The sequence below is a fragment of the Gorilla gorilla genome, chromosome 8, assembly GCF_029281585.2.
Source record: "Gorilla gorilla gorilla isolate KB3781 chromosome 8, NHGRI_mGorGor1-v2.1_pri, whole genome shotgun sequence".
In the NCBI taxonomy this organism is placed as follows: domain Eukaryota; kingdom Metazoa; phylum Chordata; class Mammalia; order Primates; family Hominidae; genus Gorilla; species Gorilla gorilla.
In genome coordinates this window covers 10068356-10084973 of record NC_073232.2, presented here as the reverse complement: position 1 = coordinate 10084973, position 16618 = coordinate 10068356, and the positions used below count along the sequence as shown (strand labels likewise).

The 16618-nt window shown below is 42.5% G+C and overlaps 1 protein-coding gene across 10 annotated transcripts in view; it reads right to left on the bottom strand.

Moving 5' to 3' along the window:
- WDR37 (WD repeat domain 37) overlaps positions 1-16618 on the bottom strand; it is a 100029-nt gene that overhangs the window by 11505 nt on the left and 71906 nt on the right. For 8 of the 10 annotated variants that reach the window (XM_019034565.4, XM_063709842.1, XM_055353748.2 and 5 more), the window contains exon 14: positions 12425-15372. The exons of the other annotated variants lie outside the window; for them this stretch is intronic. In XM_019034565.4, coding sequence (XP_018890110.1) covers positions 15241-15372 — 132 coding nt within the window. In that variant the 3' untranslated portion in view covers positions 12425-15240. Of the gene's footprint in view, positions 1-12424; positions 15373-16618 lie in introns of those variants that run through there. 10 annotated transcript variants of the gene reach the window in all.

The following is a 16618-nucleotide window of genomic DNA, read 5'->3' as shown; positions in this document are numbered from 1 at the left end:
AAGGAAAACAAGAGAGAAAACCAATGAGACAAAAAGCTACTTCTCCATCCCCACACCCCCAAAAGGAAATCAATAAAATTGATAGACCTCTAGCTAGGCTGACAAAGATAAACAGAAGGTACAAATCACCAAAATTACAAAATAGAGGATATCACTACAGATCCTGGAGCCAGCCACAGGATAGGAGAAAGTACTTGCAAAAGACACATTTGATAAAGGACTGTTATCCAAAATATACAAAGAACTCTTAAAACTCAATAATAAGCTATTTGGGAGGCTGAGGCAGGAGGACAGCATGAACCTGGGAGGCGGAGCTTGCAGTGAGCCGAGATCGTGCCAGTGCACTCCAGCCTGGGTGACAGAGCGAGACTCTGTCTCAAAAAAAAAAAAAAAAAGAAAGAAAAAGAAAAGAAAATAACCCAACTTAAAAATGGGCCAAAGGTCTGAACAGACACTTCACTAGAGAAGATATACAGATGGCAAGTAAGCACATGAAAAAATACTCATCAACATATGTCATTAAGGAACTGTAAATTAAAACAACAATGCGATAATGAGATACTACCATACACCTATTACAATGGCCAAAATCCAAAATACTGACAATACCAAATGCTGGCAAAGATATGGAGCAACAGGATCCTTCATTTGCTTCTGGTGGGAGAGCAAAATGGTGCAGCTACTTTGAAAGGTAGCTTATTAGTCCATTTTCACACTGCTGATAAAGACATACCCAAGACTGGGAAGAAAAAGAGGTTTAATGGACTTACAGTGCCACAAAGCTGGGGAGACCTCACAATCATAACGGAATGAAGGAGGAGCAAGTCTTACATGGATAGCGGTGGGCAAAGAGAGAGTTTGTGCAGGGGGAACTCCTCTTTTTAAAACCATCAGATCTCTTGAGACTCATTCACTATGATGAGAACAGTGCAGGAAGACCCACCCCCGTAATTCAATCACCTCCCTCCAGGTTCCTCCCACAACACGTGGGAATTGTGGGAGTTACAATTCAAGATGACATTCAGGTAAGGACACAGCCAAACCACATCTGGTAGTTTGGCAATTTCTTAAAAAACTAAACATACTCTTACCATATGATCCAAAAGTTGCTGTTCTTGGTATTTACCCAAAGAAGTTGAAAATGTATGTCTACACAAAGACTTGCACACAGATGTTTATAACATTTTTATTCATAATTGCCAAAACTTGGAAGTAACCAAGATGTCCTTCAGTGGGTGAATGGATAAACTCTGGGACATCCAGACAATGGAATATGATTCAGTAGCAAAAAGAAATGAGTTACCAACCCATGAAAAGACATGCAGGAACCTTAAGTGCATATTGCTAAGTGAAAGAAGCCAATATGAAAAGGCTACATGCTGTAGGATTCCAACTCTGACATTCTGAAGGCAAAACTATAAGTGAAGGTAATTTTTTAAAAAATCAGTGGCTGCCAAGGCTGAGGAGAGGGAGGGATGAATAGGTGGAGCACAGAGGTTTCTTTGGAGCAGCAGCACTACTGTACATGATACTAAAATGATGGATCCATGTCATTATACATTTGTCCAAACCCACAGAATGTCCAAAACCGAGAGTGAACCCTAATGTAAACTGTGGATTTGGGGTGATAATGATGTGACAATGCTGACTCTTCAATTGTAATGAGTGCACCCCCTGGTGGGGGATGCTGACAGTGGAGGAGGCCACGCATGTGTGGGGGCAGAGGGATATGCAACAACTGTGCATTTTCTGCTCAACTTTGCTGTAAGCCTAAAATTGCCCTAAAAACTAACATCTAAAGATAAAATGGTTTGGTAGAGGGATAGAGAATAGATGAATATGTGATAAAACAGGAATGTAAAATGTTAATCACAAAGTTAAGTGGTGGAAATATGGGCTTTCACTGAAAAAAATCTTTCAATTTTTCTGTAGGTTTGAAAATTTTCATAATAAAATGCTGTGGAAAAATAAATGTTGATATCATGAGTTTCTGCCATCCAGGACGTCCATGACATCCAGGTGGCAGAGTCTGGGGATCTGCACAGAAGTTGGCTCAAAGAGAAGATTTAGAAAGTGGCCGGCATGCATTTCATAGGGTGCAAATTCAAATTCCTGCAAGAGTTCCGGCGGTTAAGGATGGTGCTGACCTGGTCCTGGCTCAGGTATCTAGACAGGGTGGCCCCTTTGCAGCTCCACCAGTTGCAATGTGGAGATGCTGGCCCAGTTTTGTCTGGTATTCTAATATTTGCAAAAAAAGTCAAAAATCTGAATTTTAAACCTTTTGCTTCATAAATGTTGGTAACATTTAAATATTAGTTTAAAAAAATACCAGAGACTACGTCTGAAGGCACCCTTGGGAGTGGTCTTTGGGGTCTGGTAAGGCTCTTTCCTTACAAAATCAGCAGGGAGGATCGCCTCACCGGCCACTCATTCAGGAGAGCTGCCCCAGCCCCACCAGTCACTCACTCAGGAGCGCTGCCCAGGCCCCTCTGGTCACCACTCAGGAGAATTGCCACAGTCCCACCAGTCACTCACTCAGGAGAGCTGCCCCGGCCCCTCCGGTCACTCACTCAGAATTGCCCCGGCCCCTCCGGTCGCTCACTCAGGAGAATTGTCCGGGCCTCACCGGTCTCTCACTCAGGAGAGCTGCCCGGGACCCTCCGGTCGCTCAGGAGAGCTGCCCCGGCCCCTCCAGTCACTCAGGAGAATTGCCACAGTCCCACCCCAGTCGCTCACTCACAAGGGCTGCGCTAGTCATGCACTGTTTTCTGACAGCGTTAAACCCACTCTCCAGAGCATCCAGTCATTTACAGAGCTACTGGAAGAGACACCATTTTAAATGGATTCTTCATCCCACAGGCAGTCGTTACTTGGATGGAATATTGTGGGGTTCGTCTTTCCTGGCACATTTGGAAATCTTTGAAATACAGAACATAACCACGAACTAGAAAATTAACAGGAAATACATACTGCTTCCCAAATATATCAAACATGGAGTGAGTTCCTTGCAGTGGATACTGACGATTCCTGGGCAATCTCTATTGCAGGCCTGCTGTGTCGCCCACGGTCGGCATTTCACCCTTTCCTGAAGTAGCCATGCGAGAACTGGAGATACCTTCAGTGCCTGCTGGAGGGGCCTAACCCAGAAAGGGCAACAGTGTGGTCCTCCCTTGTTCAGAGTGGGCTCAAGTCCATATGTGACTTCAAAAGATGCTGCAAAACCATGGAGTGAAGCTAAAAGTAACAACGCAAGCACAAGACTTCAGCTAAAAAATGAAAAGAAAGAAAGCGATGGAAGCACAACGCTGCTTCAGCCTGTTTTAGTTTGGGCAAGGAATATCATTAATCAGTCCCTCAAGACATCTTAGCTGTTGGTAAGAAAATAACACCTTTCATAAACAAACTTATCTACAAGGAGAGAAATGTAAAGCCAGAGGCTGGGAGCGTCGTTAAATGATTCCGTTGCTGAGGACAGCATGTGACCTGGGACAGACAGCCACAGCAGAAAGGCAGGAAAGAGAAGAAAATCTGTCGTGGCTGGGAGGAGAGGTTTGCTAAGAGCCTTGCCACCAGGACACCCTGGCCTCATGGAAAGGTACCAAGCCCCGCACCACCCAGCCCCATTCTCTTTTTTCAAATGGGCTGGAAAAGGGAAGCCTGACTTAGGAGCTGTCTGAGCACCCACGGCTGCATCTGATGGCACTGAATTAGGATAATTAATCATCCCCATGCATTTCCCAAACATAGGCACATTTCAACCACTCCAGATTATGATGTTTTAAATTTAAGTTCAATTTTACATTTGAAAAATACACATTCCATTCTTGAGAAAAAAACAGAAAATAACTGTAAAGTAACTGTACAATGTTTCATAAAGATAAAGGGCTATGAAACATGGTTTCATTCTGGTAAAGATGACTTTTATGTTTTTGTGACTATTTTTCCTAATGTTTTCACTTTAAAAAGATAGCAACAATAACAACAACCAAAAAACAAACAAAAAAACACACAATGTGTCACCTATTTTAAAAGTTCCCATCTATGCAGTTAGATATGGAAATGTAATTTTGAAACTTCGATTTAAATCAAAGATCTCAGCTTCCACCTTAAGTGAAAAAAGAAGAACAAAGTAAACTCAAAAGTATGAGAAGAAAGGAAATAATAAAAATCAGGGCAGAAAACAATAAAATACCAAACGAAATAGAAAAATCAATGAACCAACATTTTGTTCATTAACAGTATCAATCAAATTGATAGACCTTCAGCCAGATTAATCAGGAAACAAAGGAAGACATAATTACCAATATCAGGAATGAGAGAGGTGACATTATTATAGATTCTACAGATATTAAAGGATGAGAATGGAATAATATGAACAACTTTATGCCAATAAATTCAATAGTTTAGGTGAAATGAAGGAATTCCTTGAAAAACATAAGCTGTCAACATTTAACTCAAGTAGAAATCAATAACCTGAATATCCCCATATCTAACACATTTAACTTATAGTTTAAAACCTTTTCACAAAGAAAACTCCATATCCATATTGCTTCACTCATGAATTCTACCAAACATTTAAGGTAAAAATAATACCAATTCTACACAAACTCTTTCAGAAAACTGAAGAATAGGGAAAGGTTTCCAACTCTATGAGGCCTGCATTACGCTGATACTAAAATCAGACAGAGACTTCAGAAGAAAACTGCAGCCCAGTCTCTCTCATGAACATAGACACAAAAATCCTTAACAAAATAATTGTAAATCAAATGCAACAATATAAAAAATAGTACAGTATGACAAAACTGCATTTATCTTCAAAAATGCAAGGTTAACATTCATAAATCCATTAATATAAATCATATTAACAACCTATAAACGAAAAACAACATGGCTATCTCAATAAACACCAAAAAAATCGGAAAAAATATCCTACATCCATTTCTGTTAATAACTCTTCAGCAATCAGTGAAGAGAACTCCTTCAACTTGAACATCTGTGGAAAACATAGAGCTAATATCCTAATTAATGGTGATATACTGAGTGCTTTCTCTTTCAGATCAGGAACAACATGGAGTTCACCTTCCCCACTTTGGTCCCACATTGTAGTAAGGGTTCTCACCATCACAGCACATCAAAGTAAGAAAATAAACCAACTGCTACTATCCCAAGGTAGAAAATCTGACAGAACTTGTACTAAAAGTAATTATAACTAACTGGTAAATTTTTTTCAAACTGCAGGATACAGATAAATGCACATATTTCCTCTGTTTTTGTCTCGGAAACTATTTCTCCCTCACTTTTGCAGGACAATTCTCTGGACACAAAATTCTTTATTGATGGTCGTTTCTTTCCGGACTTTAAACATTTCACTCCATTCTCTTCTTAGCTGCATTGGTTCCTGACATCTGATGTCATTATTATTATCGTTCCTCCATAGATAAAGTATTTTTGCCCTGAATTCTTTCAAGATTTTCTTTTTGTCTTTGGTTTTCTGCAGTTTGAGTATAATGTGCCTAAACTAAGTGTTGACCAAGTCTCTTGGTATTTATCTATTTGGTATTTATTCCCTGAGCTTTCTTGATTTGTAGTCTGGTTTTTCCTATTAATTTTGGAAAGGTTTCAACTATTACTTTATATCTTTCACTTCATCCTTTCTCTTTCTCCTCCTGGTATTCCCAAACACACATATTATATCTTTTGTGATTGTGCCACAAATCTTGGATACCATTCTGCCTTTTTCATTCTTTTTTCACTTTGCTTTTCAGTTTGAGTGGTTTCTATTGACCTGTCTTGAAGTTCACTGATGCTTTTCTCAGCCATGTGTAGTCTGCTAAGAGCCAATCAAAAGCATTCTCCATTTCTATTACAGTGTTTTCTATTTCTAGTATTTTTATTCTTAGGATTTCCATCTATCTGCCTACATTACCCAACTGTTCTTGCTTGTTGTTCACTTTTCCCACTTGAGCCCTTGGCATACTCATCATAGGTGTTTTTAAATTCGTGTCTGCTAATTCTAGTGTCTCTGCCATATCTGAGTCTGGTCTGATATTTTGTCTCTTCAGATTGTGTTTTGACTTTTGGCATGCCTTCTCATCTTCAGCTGAAAGCTAAACATGATGTATTCAGCAGAAGGCACTGAGGTAAGCAGGCCTTTGGTGTGAGGTTTTATGCCTCTGTCTAGGAGGGAGGCTGGGCTCATTGTCTGCTGTAGCTGCAAGTCTCCAATCTCCTCTGGTGTCTTTGCTTTTCTCTCCCGTTGTCTTGATTTCCCTTGAAACTCCTTCTTAAGTAGAGTCAGTTGTGGCCCCCGTGACTGTCCTTATTCAGGAGCTCTGTAGTTGTGAGGCCAGGTGGAAGAGGGGAGGGGAGGGGAGGGAAAGGGAAGGGGAGGGGAAGAGGAGGGGAGGAAAAAGGAAGGCAGGGGAGGGAAAGGGGAGGGGAGGGGTCTGTAGTCCCATGATTTGGTCTCGCGTTTTCAGGGGGCCTGCACACTGTGGCTGTCTGTGGCTGTGACCTTCACAAATGATCCTCAAGGTACTGCCCCCTGAGACAGGAAGGCTAAGAAGCTGGAGCCGAGTGATTTTCCCTCCCCCCAGGTCAGATGTGCTGGTGAAGGCCTTGTCCTTGCAGAGTGGGTCTGTAGGGAGAAAGCTCTAGCTGAATTCAGTCACCTTCCCTCCCCTCACCGCACTGGAGGGGATCCTTCTCCCGTCTTCACCATAGGAACCTGGTGGTGCTCCTGGAAAGAGAACCCATGAAACTGAGGCAGCCAGCAGACCAGACATCTGGGAGCCCTCAGTCCGCAGCCAGCCCCAGCCTCTGTCAATGCCTCCATGGCCCCATGTGGGGTCCCGACCCATTTCTGGCTCCAGCAGCTGCTCTTCCAGAAGCCATCATTCTCTGTATCTGCCTGTTTCTCTGGTTTTGGGTTACCAGTTTGCCCTGTGACCAAAACTCTCTGTTGTGATCTAAGAAAAATCACTGTTTTCTGTTTTTTGCCTTTTTATGGTGAGGGAGAGAGAAACGACTTCCAAGCTCTTTCACATGTTGGAATGGAAACCAGAGGTCTCCAGAATGGTCACACTGGGAAAGGTATGGCAGGCTCTCAAAGTTCAAAATCAGCATTTACAGGAATTCGCCCAGGAGAATGAAAACATGTCACCACAGAGACTTGCACACAAGTGTTCATACCAGCTTTATTTGAAATAGCCAAAAACTGGAAACAATCTAAATGTCCATCGGCAGGTAAACAGATGAATGTGGTTTATCCACACGACAAAATCCTACTCACAATGAGAGGAAATAGATTGGGATATGCAATAAAATTAATCTTTCAAAATAATTTTTCTAAGTGAAAGAAACCAAAAAATACATACTGTATAACTGCATTCATACAAAATTATAGAAAATGCAAATTAATCTCTAGTGACAGAAGGTAGACCAGTGTTTCCCCAACGGTGGAGTGGGGGTGAGGAGGAGCAGTGCAGGGAACACGGAAGGGCCCGGGTGACTTCCTTGGGGGATTGTGCATTATTTCGGTTGTGGGGATGATTTCATGGTAAATGCCTGTCAAAGGAAATCACATTTTATACCTTAAATATGTCTGGTGTGTTGTCTGTTACACCAGAATACCAGAACAAAGCTGTTTCAAAAGAGAGGAAAACTAAAATTAGCTCCTTCGGACAGGGAGTAGTCAGAGAACATATACAATTAATTTTATTACTGAAAAAGAAAGAAAATAAAGTTTATCAGTAGAACATTTTTGTATTATGGAGCTAGAAAACTCCATAATACTTCAGGAGCTAGAAAACTTTTGTAATGCATATGCATTATAGAAAATGATTATATGTTTAGCCAATATTCTAGAACTTATCCACCTATGCAATGAAATGCTGTTTTCCCAAAACACAGACTGAAAATAAAAATTTTTATTCCAATATGTGGCCATTGCTCAATAACCATTTTTGGACTGTCTCCTGGATTTGAAATGATTTTCAGTCCCAGTTTATGAGCAACATTAGAAAACTACTTTTATTGTTTTATGATCACACCTGGCAAATGAAATCCTTATTACATTTCCTACTTTAAAGCTGGGATTTCTAAAATGTATTTGAAAGCAGCCCAGTTTTGACACAGTGTAACACACTGCCTTTCAACAACTTCCTCAGTGACCATTTTCTCAAGGACATTATCTTGGAGCAAAATTGGCTTTGTGTTTCCTCCTATGAAATGTGCACACTGCCTGAATATCAGATAGCTTAGAATAATAAAACTACATATTTATAAATGGAAAAAGTACTAATATGTGAAGTGAATAAAATATGGCTCTTCAATGATGAGTTTAAAACTGATGCTATCAAAAAATATTGGTATAAATCCCCCATCTTATCAGCACTCACTTTATCCATCTTTGGAATAACACACACTTTCTCTTTAGAATTTCTTACTCTTTTAATTATATAATATTAGGTACACTGAAGGAATAGTATAAAAAATTCCTTCTAATTGTAAAGTATTATAAAGTATGAATACTCAGATTGCTTGAGCCCAGGAGTTCAAGACCAGCCTGGGCAACATGGCGAAACCCTGACTCTACAAAAACATACAAAAATTACCCAGGTGTGGTGGCATGCATCTGTAGTCCCAGCTACTAGGGAGGCTGATGTGGGAGGATCAATTGAACCCAGGAGGTCGAGGCTGCAGTGAGCCATGATTGAGCCAGTGCGCTCAAGCCTGGGTGACACAGTGAGACACTGTCTCAAAAAAAAAAAAACATGTTCCCACCATCCAAATTAAGAACCAAACACTGCCAATTCTGAGCTCTTCCCAATCCTACCCTCTGCCCCCCCAAAATATGTGACCACGGATTAGACAGACGGACTGGCGGACATGGTTTGGTTTTGCTTGTTTTTGTACTTTACGAAAATGGTTTCATATGTCTGTGGTCTTCCGTGCCTATGTTTTCATTCCACATTATGTTCCTAAGATCAAGGATTGCGTGTAGCGTGGTGTTCTCCGATTTTACCGCTCTGTGCTAACTCTGTGTAATTCTGCCAGTTTACCCCTGTGGATGTTTGTGTTGTTTCTAGTTTGATGCTATCACCCTGCACAGTCTCCCAACACATGTTCAAGTTCTTTAGAACAGTGGTTCTCAAACCGGACAGCAGAATCCCATGTGAGAGCATGTTTATTATAAAAGGTAGGTCACCATTCCCCAGAGATTCTGAGTCAGTAGCTTCTAGAGACCCAGAGGTCTCCATTTTAACAAACACTCAAGACGATTCTAATGCAAATGCTCTAGACATTACAGCATAATCAACCATATTCTAAACACACACCTAGTGTGCTGGGCACAGAGGTATGCACACAGCCAGACTTCCAAGATAATGTTTCCAAAGTTGCTGTATTACTTTAGGCCCCAACCAACAGGGTGCAAAGTTCCAGTAGTCTATATATGCTCCACAGATTTTCCCTCCAATCTAATGACTGTGAAATAGCATTTCATTTTGGCCTTAATTTTCAAGTTCTCAATTTCTGTATTTTGTTATTGGCTACTCATATTTTCTCTTTTGTTACATACCTATTCAGGTCTGCTGTTCAATTTCCAGTTCTCCTATAGATATATAAAATCTTATTTTGTTCACTATCCTGGATAGCAGTCCTTTGTGAATTATATATGTTGCAACTACCACTTGTGGTTTATCATTTCACCCTAACGGTGTCTTATAATGAACAGAATCTGAACAGAATCTTTTAATTTTAATGTAGCTGAATTCATCCATCTTTTCTAGTATGCTTAATGCATTTTTAAAGAACTTCAATAAATCGAAAGTTATAAAAAAATTTTCAATTTTGATGTTTCTCCTTTAAAATTTAACAGTTAATGCTGGAATTCATTTTTGTTTGGTGTGAGGTATGGATCCAAATAGATTACTTCATTTCATGTGGAAAACAAACAGTACTAGAACCATTAACTAAATAGTCACTGTATTAGTCAGGGTTCTCCAGAGAAACAGAACCAATAGGATGTATATAGATACACAAAGACTTGTGATGAGGGACTGGCTTATGTGATTATGGAGGCTGAGAAGTCCTGTAGTCTGTCATCTGCAAACTACAGGCCCAAGAGAGCTAGTGGTGGTGTTCCAGGCCAAGTCTGAAGGCCTGAGACCCTCCCACCCCAAATCAATCATGCCTAGACAGGGTGTCACATACCAGGGCATGACCACTCCGACAGCATCCATGTGAGAGGCAGACGTGGTGCCCAGGTGAGAGGGAGGCAGAGTCTGTGGAGTGGGGGGGCAAGGTGCTCATCAGCATGGGTGACAGATGAACTTAGCTAAGATAATGATGTCTCCAAGTTGTGACTCACATTTCCTAACTCATCATCAACTCTTTAAGGGGAAAATCCTGATCATATATTTTAGGTTGTCGGTGCTTGAAACATCTTTTGAATACACTAAGAAATGCCTGCACAGTCAATACCTTTCCTAGATGTATTCTGAACTGCAGAATGAAGAACACTTCTTTCCAGCAAGAATTGCCTGTTCTAACCCTTAGATCTCAATCCATCCTCTTTCTCCATCCTACTGACAACAACAGCCCGGGCAACCAACATCCTTCACCTGGATGACTGGGCAGTCTCCCCACTTCTGATCTTCACCCTTTCAGGTGCAGAGGATGAAATCCACACTCTTCCCCAGAGCTTCTGGGTGAGACGGTGCCTGCATGTCACCCCAGCCCCCCGGGGCCACCACATTTCACCTGCACTCTGGTCACACTCTGATCTCAGCACCTGAAGTGTGCCAAGCTCACCTTGTTTTTGCTTATGGCACTCTGCTCACTGGAAACTCTCCCCACCACTTCCTGGTGCCTTGACTAACCTCAGAGAAGCCTCCATGACCAGATACCCAAGGCAGCTCCTCACTATTCTCCACTCGGCCCACAAACCAACAGGCCCCAGGAAACTCTAGCTTGACTTCCACACACAGCTCCTGCATCTCCAAAGACCTGCTTAGTTCATTTTCATTTTGACCAAAAGCTGCTTAATAAAAGATATTCTACTAAAATTAATTTTAAATTACACAAGACTTTTGGCCAGGCGTGGTGGCTCAAGCCTATAATCCTAGCACTTTGGGAGGCAAAGGTGAGCAACTGCTTGAGCTTAGAAGTTCGAGACCAGCCTAGACAACACAGTGAGACCCTGTCTCAAAAAAAATTTTTTTAATTAAAAAAAAAAAAATCACACAAGACTTTTGGCTAATTTCATTTTCAGCTTCTTCCCACTATAAGATGAATTGTATATGTTACATATAATAAATTCAGGTGTTCCCAAATTTTAGCATAGTTTTTTAAATTCTAAGTTATTAGGGAAAAACAGTAAACCTATGGATAGTAAGGGAGACCAGTGCCCTGGCGTTTTGGTGAAATCACAGCAATGTGTAAGCATTTCTATCTGGATTCTTGATACTAATAGAGCGTGAACTTTTAAATTCACTGAAGATGTAACATTATGAAATTTAGACAATAATCGCAGGCTATTTAAGGAGGAAGGTGAGAAAGTTAAGTAACCAGTGGAGAAATGGTCTGCCTTTCTGGGTGTGAAGATACTCCCAGCGCCAATGCAGCTTAGGCAGTGGCCTCGCCAGTGTGAAGGAGCCACTATCTGCTCAAGCAAGAACCCTCCCAGACTCTCCACCTGCTGAGACCACAGCAGCCTCAGCCACAGCCACAGCCTCAGCCACAGCCATAGCCTCAGCCACGACCTCGGCCTCGGCCTCGGCCTCAGCCTCAGCCTCAGCCACCACCACAGCCACAGCCCTGGACTCAGCCTCAGCCACAGCCTCAACCAAAGCCTCCGCCCCAGCCTCAGCCCCAGCCCCAGCCTCAGCCCCAACCTAGGCCTCAGCCTCAGCCACAGCACCAGTCCTGGTCTCAGCCTCGGCCTCAGCTTCAGCCATGGCCTCAGCCACATCCTCCACGTGTGGGTCAGACATGGCCATGCACCAGGAGCCCCCAGGAGCCACTCCCAGTCTGGTCTGCATTCTCCCACAGAAAATGGCACCTACCTTCTGTAACTGTATTTTTTTTAACTTTCAAACAAGCTTACTGCAATGAGAACAGTATGAGCATTTTATTATACTGAGGAACTTTACCAAAAATTATGTCAAACTGTTAACCCTTTTGGAAGTTTTCGGGGTCCTGATGAGGGAAGAAGCAACATAATTATGTATTGTTTAATGTTAGCATAAGAGATAGACACAAAACACAACTGACTTTTTAAGTCTAAAAATTTTTCGAGTGACCAATATTATATTTGTTCAATTTCTAGGTCATCATGATGTTTATATAGTCATTTACAATGTTTCACCAAAGCAAAACATGAAAAACTATAAAAATAATAAGACTCCCAATAACACAAAGCTTTTATAATAGTAATTATGGAACATGGACATTTTAATGAATTTCATATTGCAATGAAGACAGTCAACACTTAGAGACAATTATATCGATACAATAAAAACTGATTCCACGGAACACTTATAAATGCATACATTTTCCTCCAAAGAAACATGTTTTTCACAGATTTAAGTAACAAATGATTTACATAGGATTCTTCGGATTCCAAAATATGTACAGAGTTTTTGTCTCTACAGAAACTGATGAGCAGTGGTTGAAAAAGAGTTGCTTTGCCCAACAGCATGGCTCTTATGAAATTCTGTATCTCACACACTTTTCAGTAACCACACATTTTCCATCTATCATTAAATGAAATTCTGGACACATCAGCATACAGGACAAAACTGTTCCCACTTCCAAACACTGTTTCAGACAAGATCACGTGTGGTTGACAGTATGACCTAATTTAGCCACACACACGTGCACACACACACACACACACACCATCCCCGATCTTGTTTGTGACTCCTGATTACCACGCTGCAGCAGCAGTGGATGAGCTCACATTAGAAGACGACACAGCAGCAAACAGCAAGGTGCCCCAGCTCCTGAGAGCTCTGCCTAAGCACCACAGGGCTGCGCCCCCAAGGACATGCAGGAGTCCAGTTTCTGAGGTCCCTCCAGTTTGCCAGACAAGGTGAGCAGCTGTGGCAGCAAAGGGCACCAGTGTGCCTGGAACTCAGTGGCCACTAGGAATATTGACTTTTAAAAGCTTCAAAAATGTTTCATCTGGCAGAGATCTGGTTCTTAAGTTTGATTTGGCTATTTGCAGCCATTTTTCAATGTTCCTAACCATCATCCTAAGACACCCAGACTTTCAAATTAAACTCCAAGGAACCCAAGCAGGTGGCCTGTGCAGTGGCCCCGGAAGCTGCCCTGGGCTCAGACCTTTGTATGTGCAGTGTGGGAGGCTCTGGCATTGGACCTCCAGCCAAGAGAAAAAGTGAGGCCCCAGCAACATCTGGACACAGCACAGCCCTGCATCAGGCAAGTTTGCTCAGGACAGCAGGAGCTGAAACCTGAGATTCTAATCAACCAGAGGGACCAGGTGGACTCCATTCTCAGAACAGTGCAGTCAGGAAATAATGTCGGACAAAAACACAACACATTTTTTATTTGTAAAATCAAAATGACTGAAATATTTGCTGTTTGTCCCTTAGCCACGTCAGATCCATCTGAGGTGGTTATCGGTTTTTCTTGGGCCCGGGGCTGTCAGTCATTACAGAGTCATTCTAGATGACTTAGATTCGAAGCTCCTTGGACCAGCTCCTGAAGACCCAAGTGGGGAGGTGCCTCTCATCCCTGGCGAGCTGCACCAAAGGACGGGTCCAAAAGTCCCACGTCCTACTGCACCTGCTCTACCGGTCCCCTGATGGGTTCCCTCCTACCTCACCGTAAAACAGGGCAAAACACAAAGACCTGGGGATGTCACATGACAGCTGTAAATATTACCTTCCTGTGTCTCTCCAAGTGGTGAGCCTCCAGGTGGACGTATTGAAAGGACTGAATATACAAGACGCAGGAAATGAGAGCCTCTTTATCAAAACTGTAACTCAGCAAGAAACATTAACATACAGATACCAGGTGAGCAGTAATTTCCAAGAAGGCAAGAACACCAGGCTCCCTCAGCAGTGGCGGGACTGGCACTGAGAGGCGTCCCCACCACAGGACCTGGAAGTGTCTCGTCACCGGGGCCTGCTGGCTGCGGCCGTCAGCTTGTGCGCCTAAGTGGAGAGCCTACACCTTCAGGACACGTCGGTGTGACTGTCTTTCCTGCCTTCTGAACTGAACTCAGTATTCCAGCTATAAACCAAAATGCTCCAGCCAGGCAACAGTGAGACCCAAAGTTTCCCAAAGACCCGTCTCTGAGGTAGTGTTGTTGGCTCTCAAACACCACCACGGGAGTGAGCCCATTCGGAAGCACACAACCGAGGTGCGGAGAATTAACTGGGCTCTGTGTGCAGGCGGCCTCTTATCAAGGTCAAGTGACATTCAGTGGACAAGTCATTTGAAACATCTAAAACCTGTTTATAACCATAGCTATAAATTAAAGTGCTTTACATTTTGCTTAATATTTGAAATCAGTGATTAGAATCCTATTTCAAAATTTGCTAGCATGAGACCTCGGGATACTGAAATGATTTTCTATAAAAAAGCAGAAAACTTTTCTTTCCTAAAGAAACTCCAAATGGTGCAAATCCAACATCCCATGCTTTTTTTTAACTTCTAAACTCCAGGTTACCTTTGCAGAACTGTAACAGAAATTAGAGTAGAAGCTGACTACACGACAGCACGTGCTGAACTTCACGCGAGGTAAACACAAAATCCTGGAGCGATCCTGCTGGTCGCCAGCCAACACAGGCAGCCCGACAGTCTTCCCAGCACAGGCAGATACGTACAGTTACTCCAGGGAACACAGGACTGCCGACACCGCAACGTAATACAGAAGTTCACATTTAATTCACACAAATGTAATGCCCTACTGTTCACCTGTCCAATGTCAACAACTCACAAGCATTTCATGTGCTACATGGGAGGTGAGCTTCGCCTCTACTGCCCAGAGGACCCAATATACATACATATACAAGACAAAAGTAAAAAATACGACCACACATTTCTCTGTACATTTCATGCAAGCTGGGCACTATGTGAAAAGAACATATACAAAGCACCCTTTCCAGGGTCAAACTCTCACAAAAATGGCTGATTAATACGCAGAAAAGCCTGCACCCATCAAAGGTCTGTGCTGGCAAACAGTGAAACTAAGGACTGCCGGTGTCCTTATTTTTCTTGTAGCAATGCAGGGATGTTGATGTTCCAACCAATGGCTTGCCGGTCAAACCCACAGGTGAACAGATTGCACACGGGGTGGTCTTCACTCCATGCCGAGCAGCACACCATTCTCCTGTGGCCCTAGTGATGATCAAACAAACCAAAATCAGTGCATTATTCCCGAAAGTAAGATTTATAAGACCTCAGCGAAATGAATAACCACATCACTCAAAGTACGTAAGTTACAGGAAAACAACATGGTGTGCAGGATCAGTCCCACGGACCACCGAGCACGGACCACCAAGCATGGACCACAGATCATGGACCACTGTGCATGGGCCACAGATCACGGACTGCCGAGCACCAACCGCCGCCGAGCACGGACCACCGAGCACCCCATGGACCATAGAGCATGGACCGCCAAGCATGGACCACTGAGCAGGACCACCGAGCATGGACCGCCGAGCACGGCAGAGCCGCCAGGACGTGCAGCCAGGCCAGGATGAGTGACGCCGAGACACCAGTGAGCACAAGGGTTGGTGGAACCCGCCCCAAAAGCACTGTATGAGTCCTTCTTTAAGAAAATGAGTAAGAGTACAGTCAGACAAAAAAATAAATGATCAATGTGAAATTTTTGAATAGATGAAGCTAGGAGATATTTAGAGGTAAATTAAATGATATTCACTCAAAGACTTCAAGTTGCATTTTAACAAATAACTGGCTTCGGTAATAAAGGAACTAGAAAAATACATTTGGTGTCATATAAAACAAGGATAAATAAATGGCCTTTTAGGTAGATTCCTGCCATCTTCAGCAATTCCAGTTAAATATCAGCATGCTGGAAAAGTTACTGCAAAATATGTGACAGAGCAATAGCATATCGGTGTGTATGTACGTAGCAGATGCAGGCTCTTAGCCAACACTTAGAATATCTGTAAGCAGTGCCTTAGCACCCATCTGCATTTTCTACACTATACAACAGCTCTGATACGTTGCTGTTACAGCATCAGGTGCAAGAGTGAGTCAGTATTAAGTAAAGTCGACAGATTAAGAAACACTCAAAGAATGGCATAAAATTTTCCTGCAAAATATTCACCTATAAATATGCTATTTATACATCTGGAGAGAGAACCACAATAGCTATTTATACATCTGGAGAGAGATCCACAAAAGGCCAGAAAAATAAAATAATTGTAAGAAAGACCACATAACAAAGGGTTACAAAAGGCACAAAAAAGGAAGCAGCAATGCATCCACTAACTGGAGGTAAAACCAAGGCTGTGGGCAAGAGCTCTGCACAGTGAAACTCAAGGCATTCGCTGCAGAAGTGCCAAAGAGCTTCCAGAAGAAAGCCAGCCAGGCTTTCACCTCCGGCAGAGCTCTCATG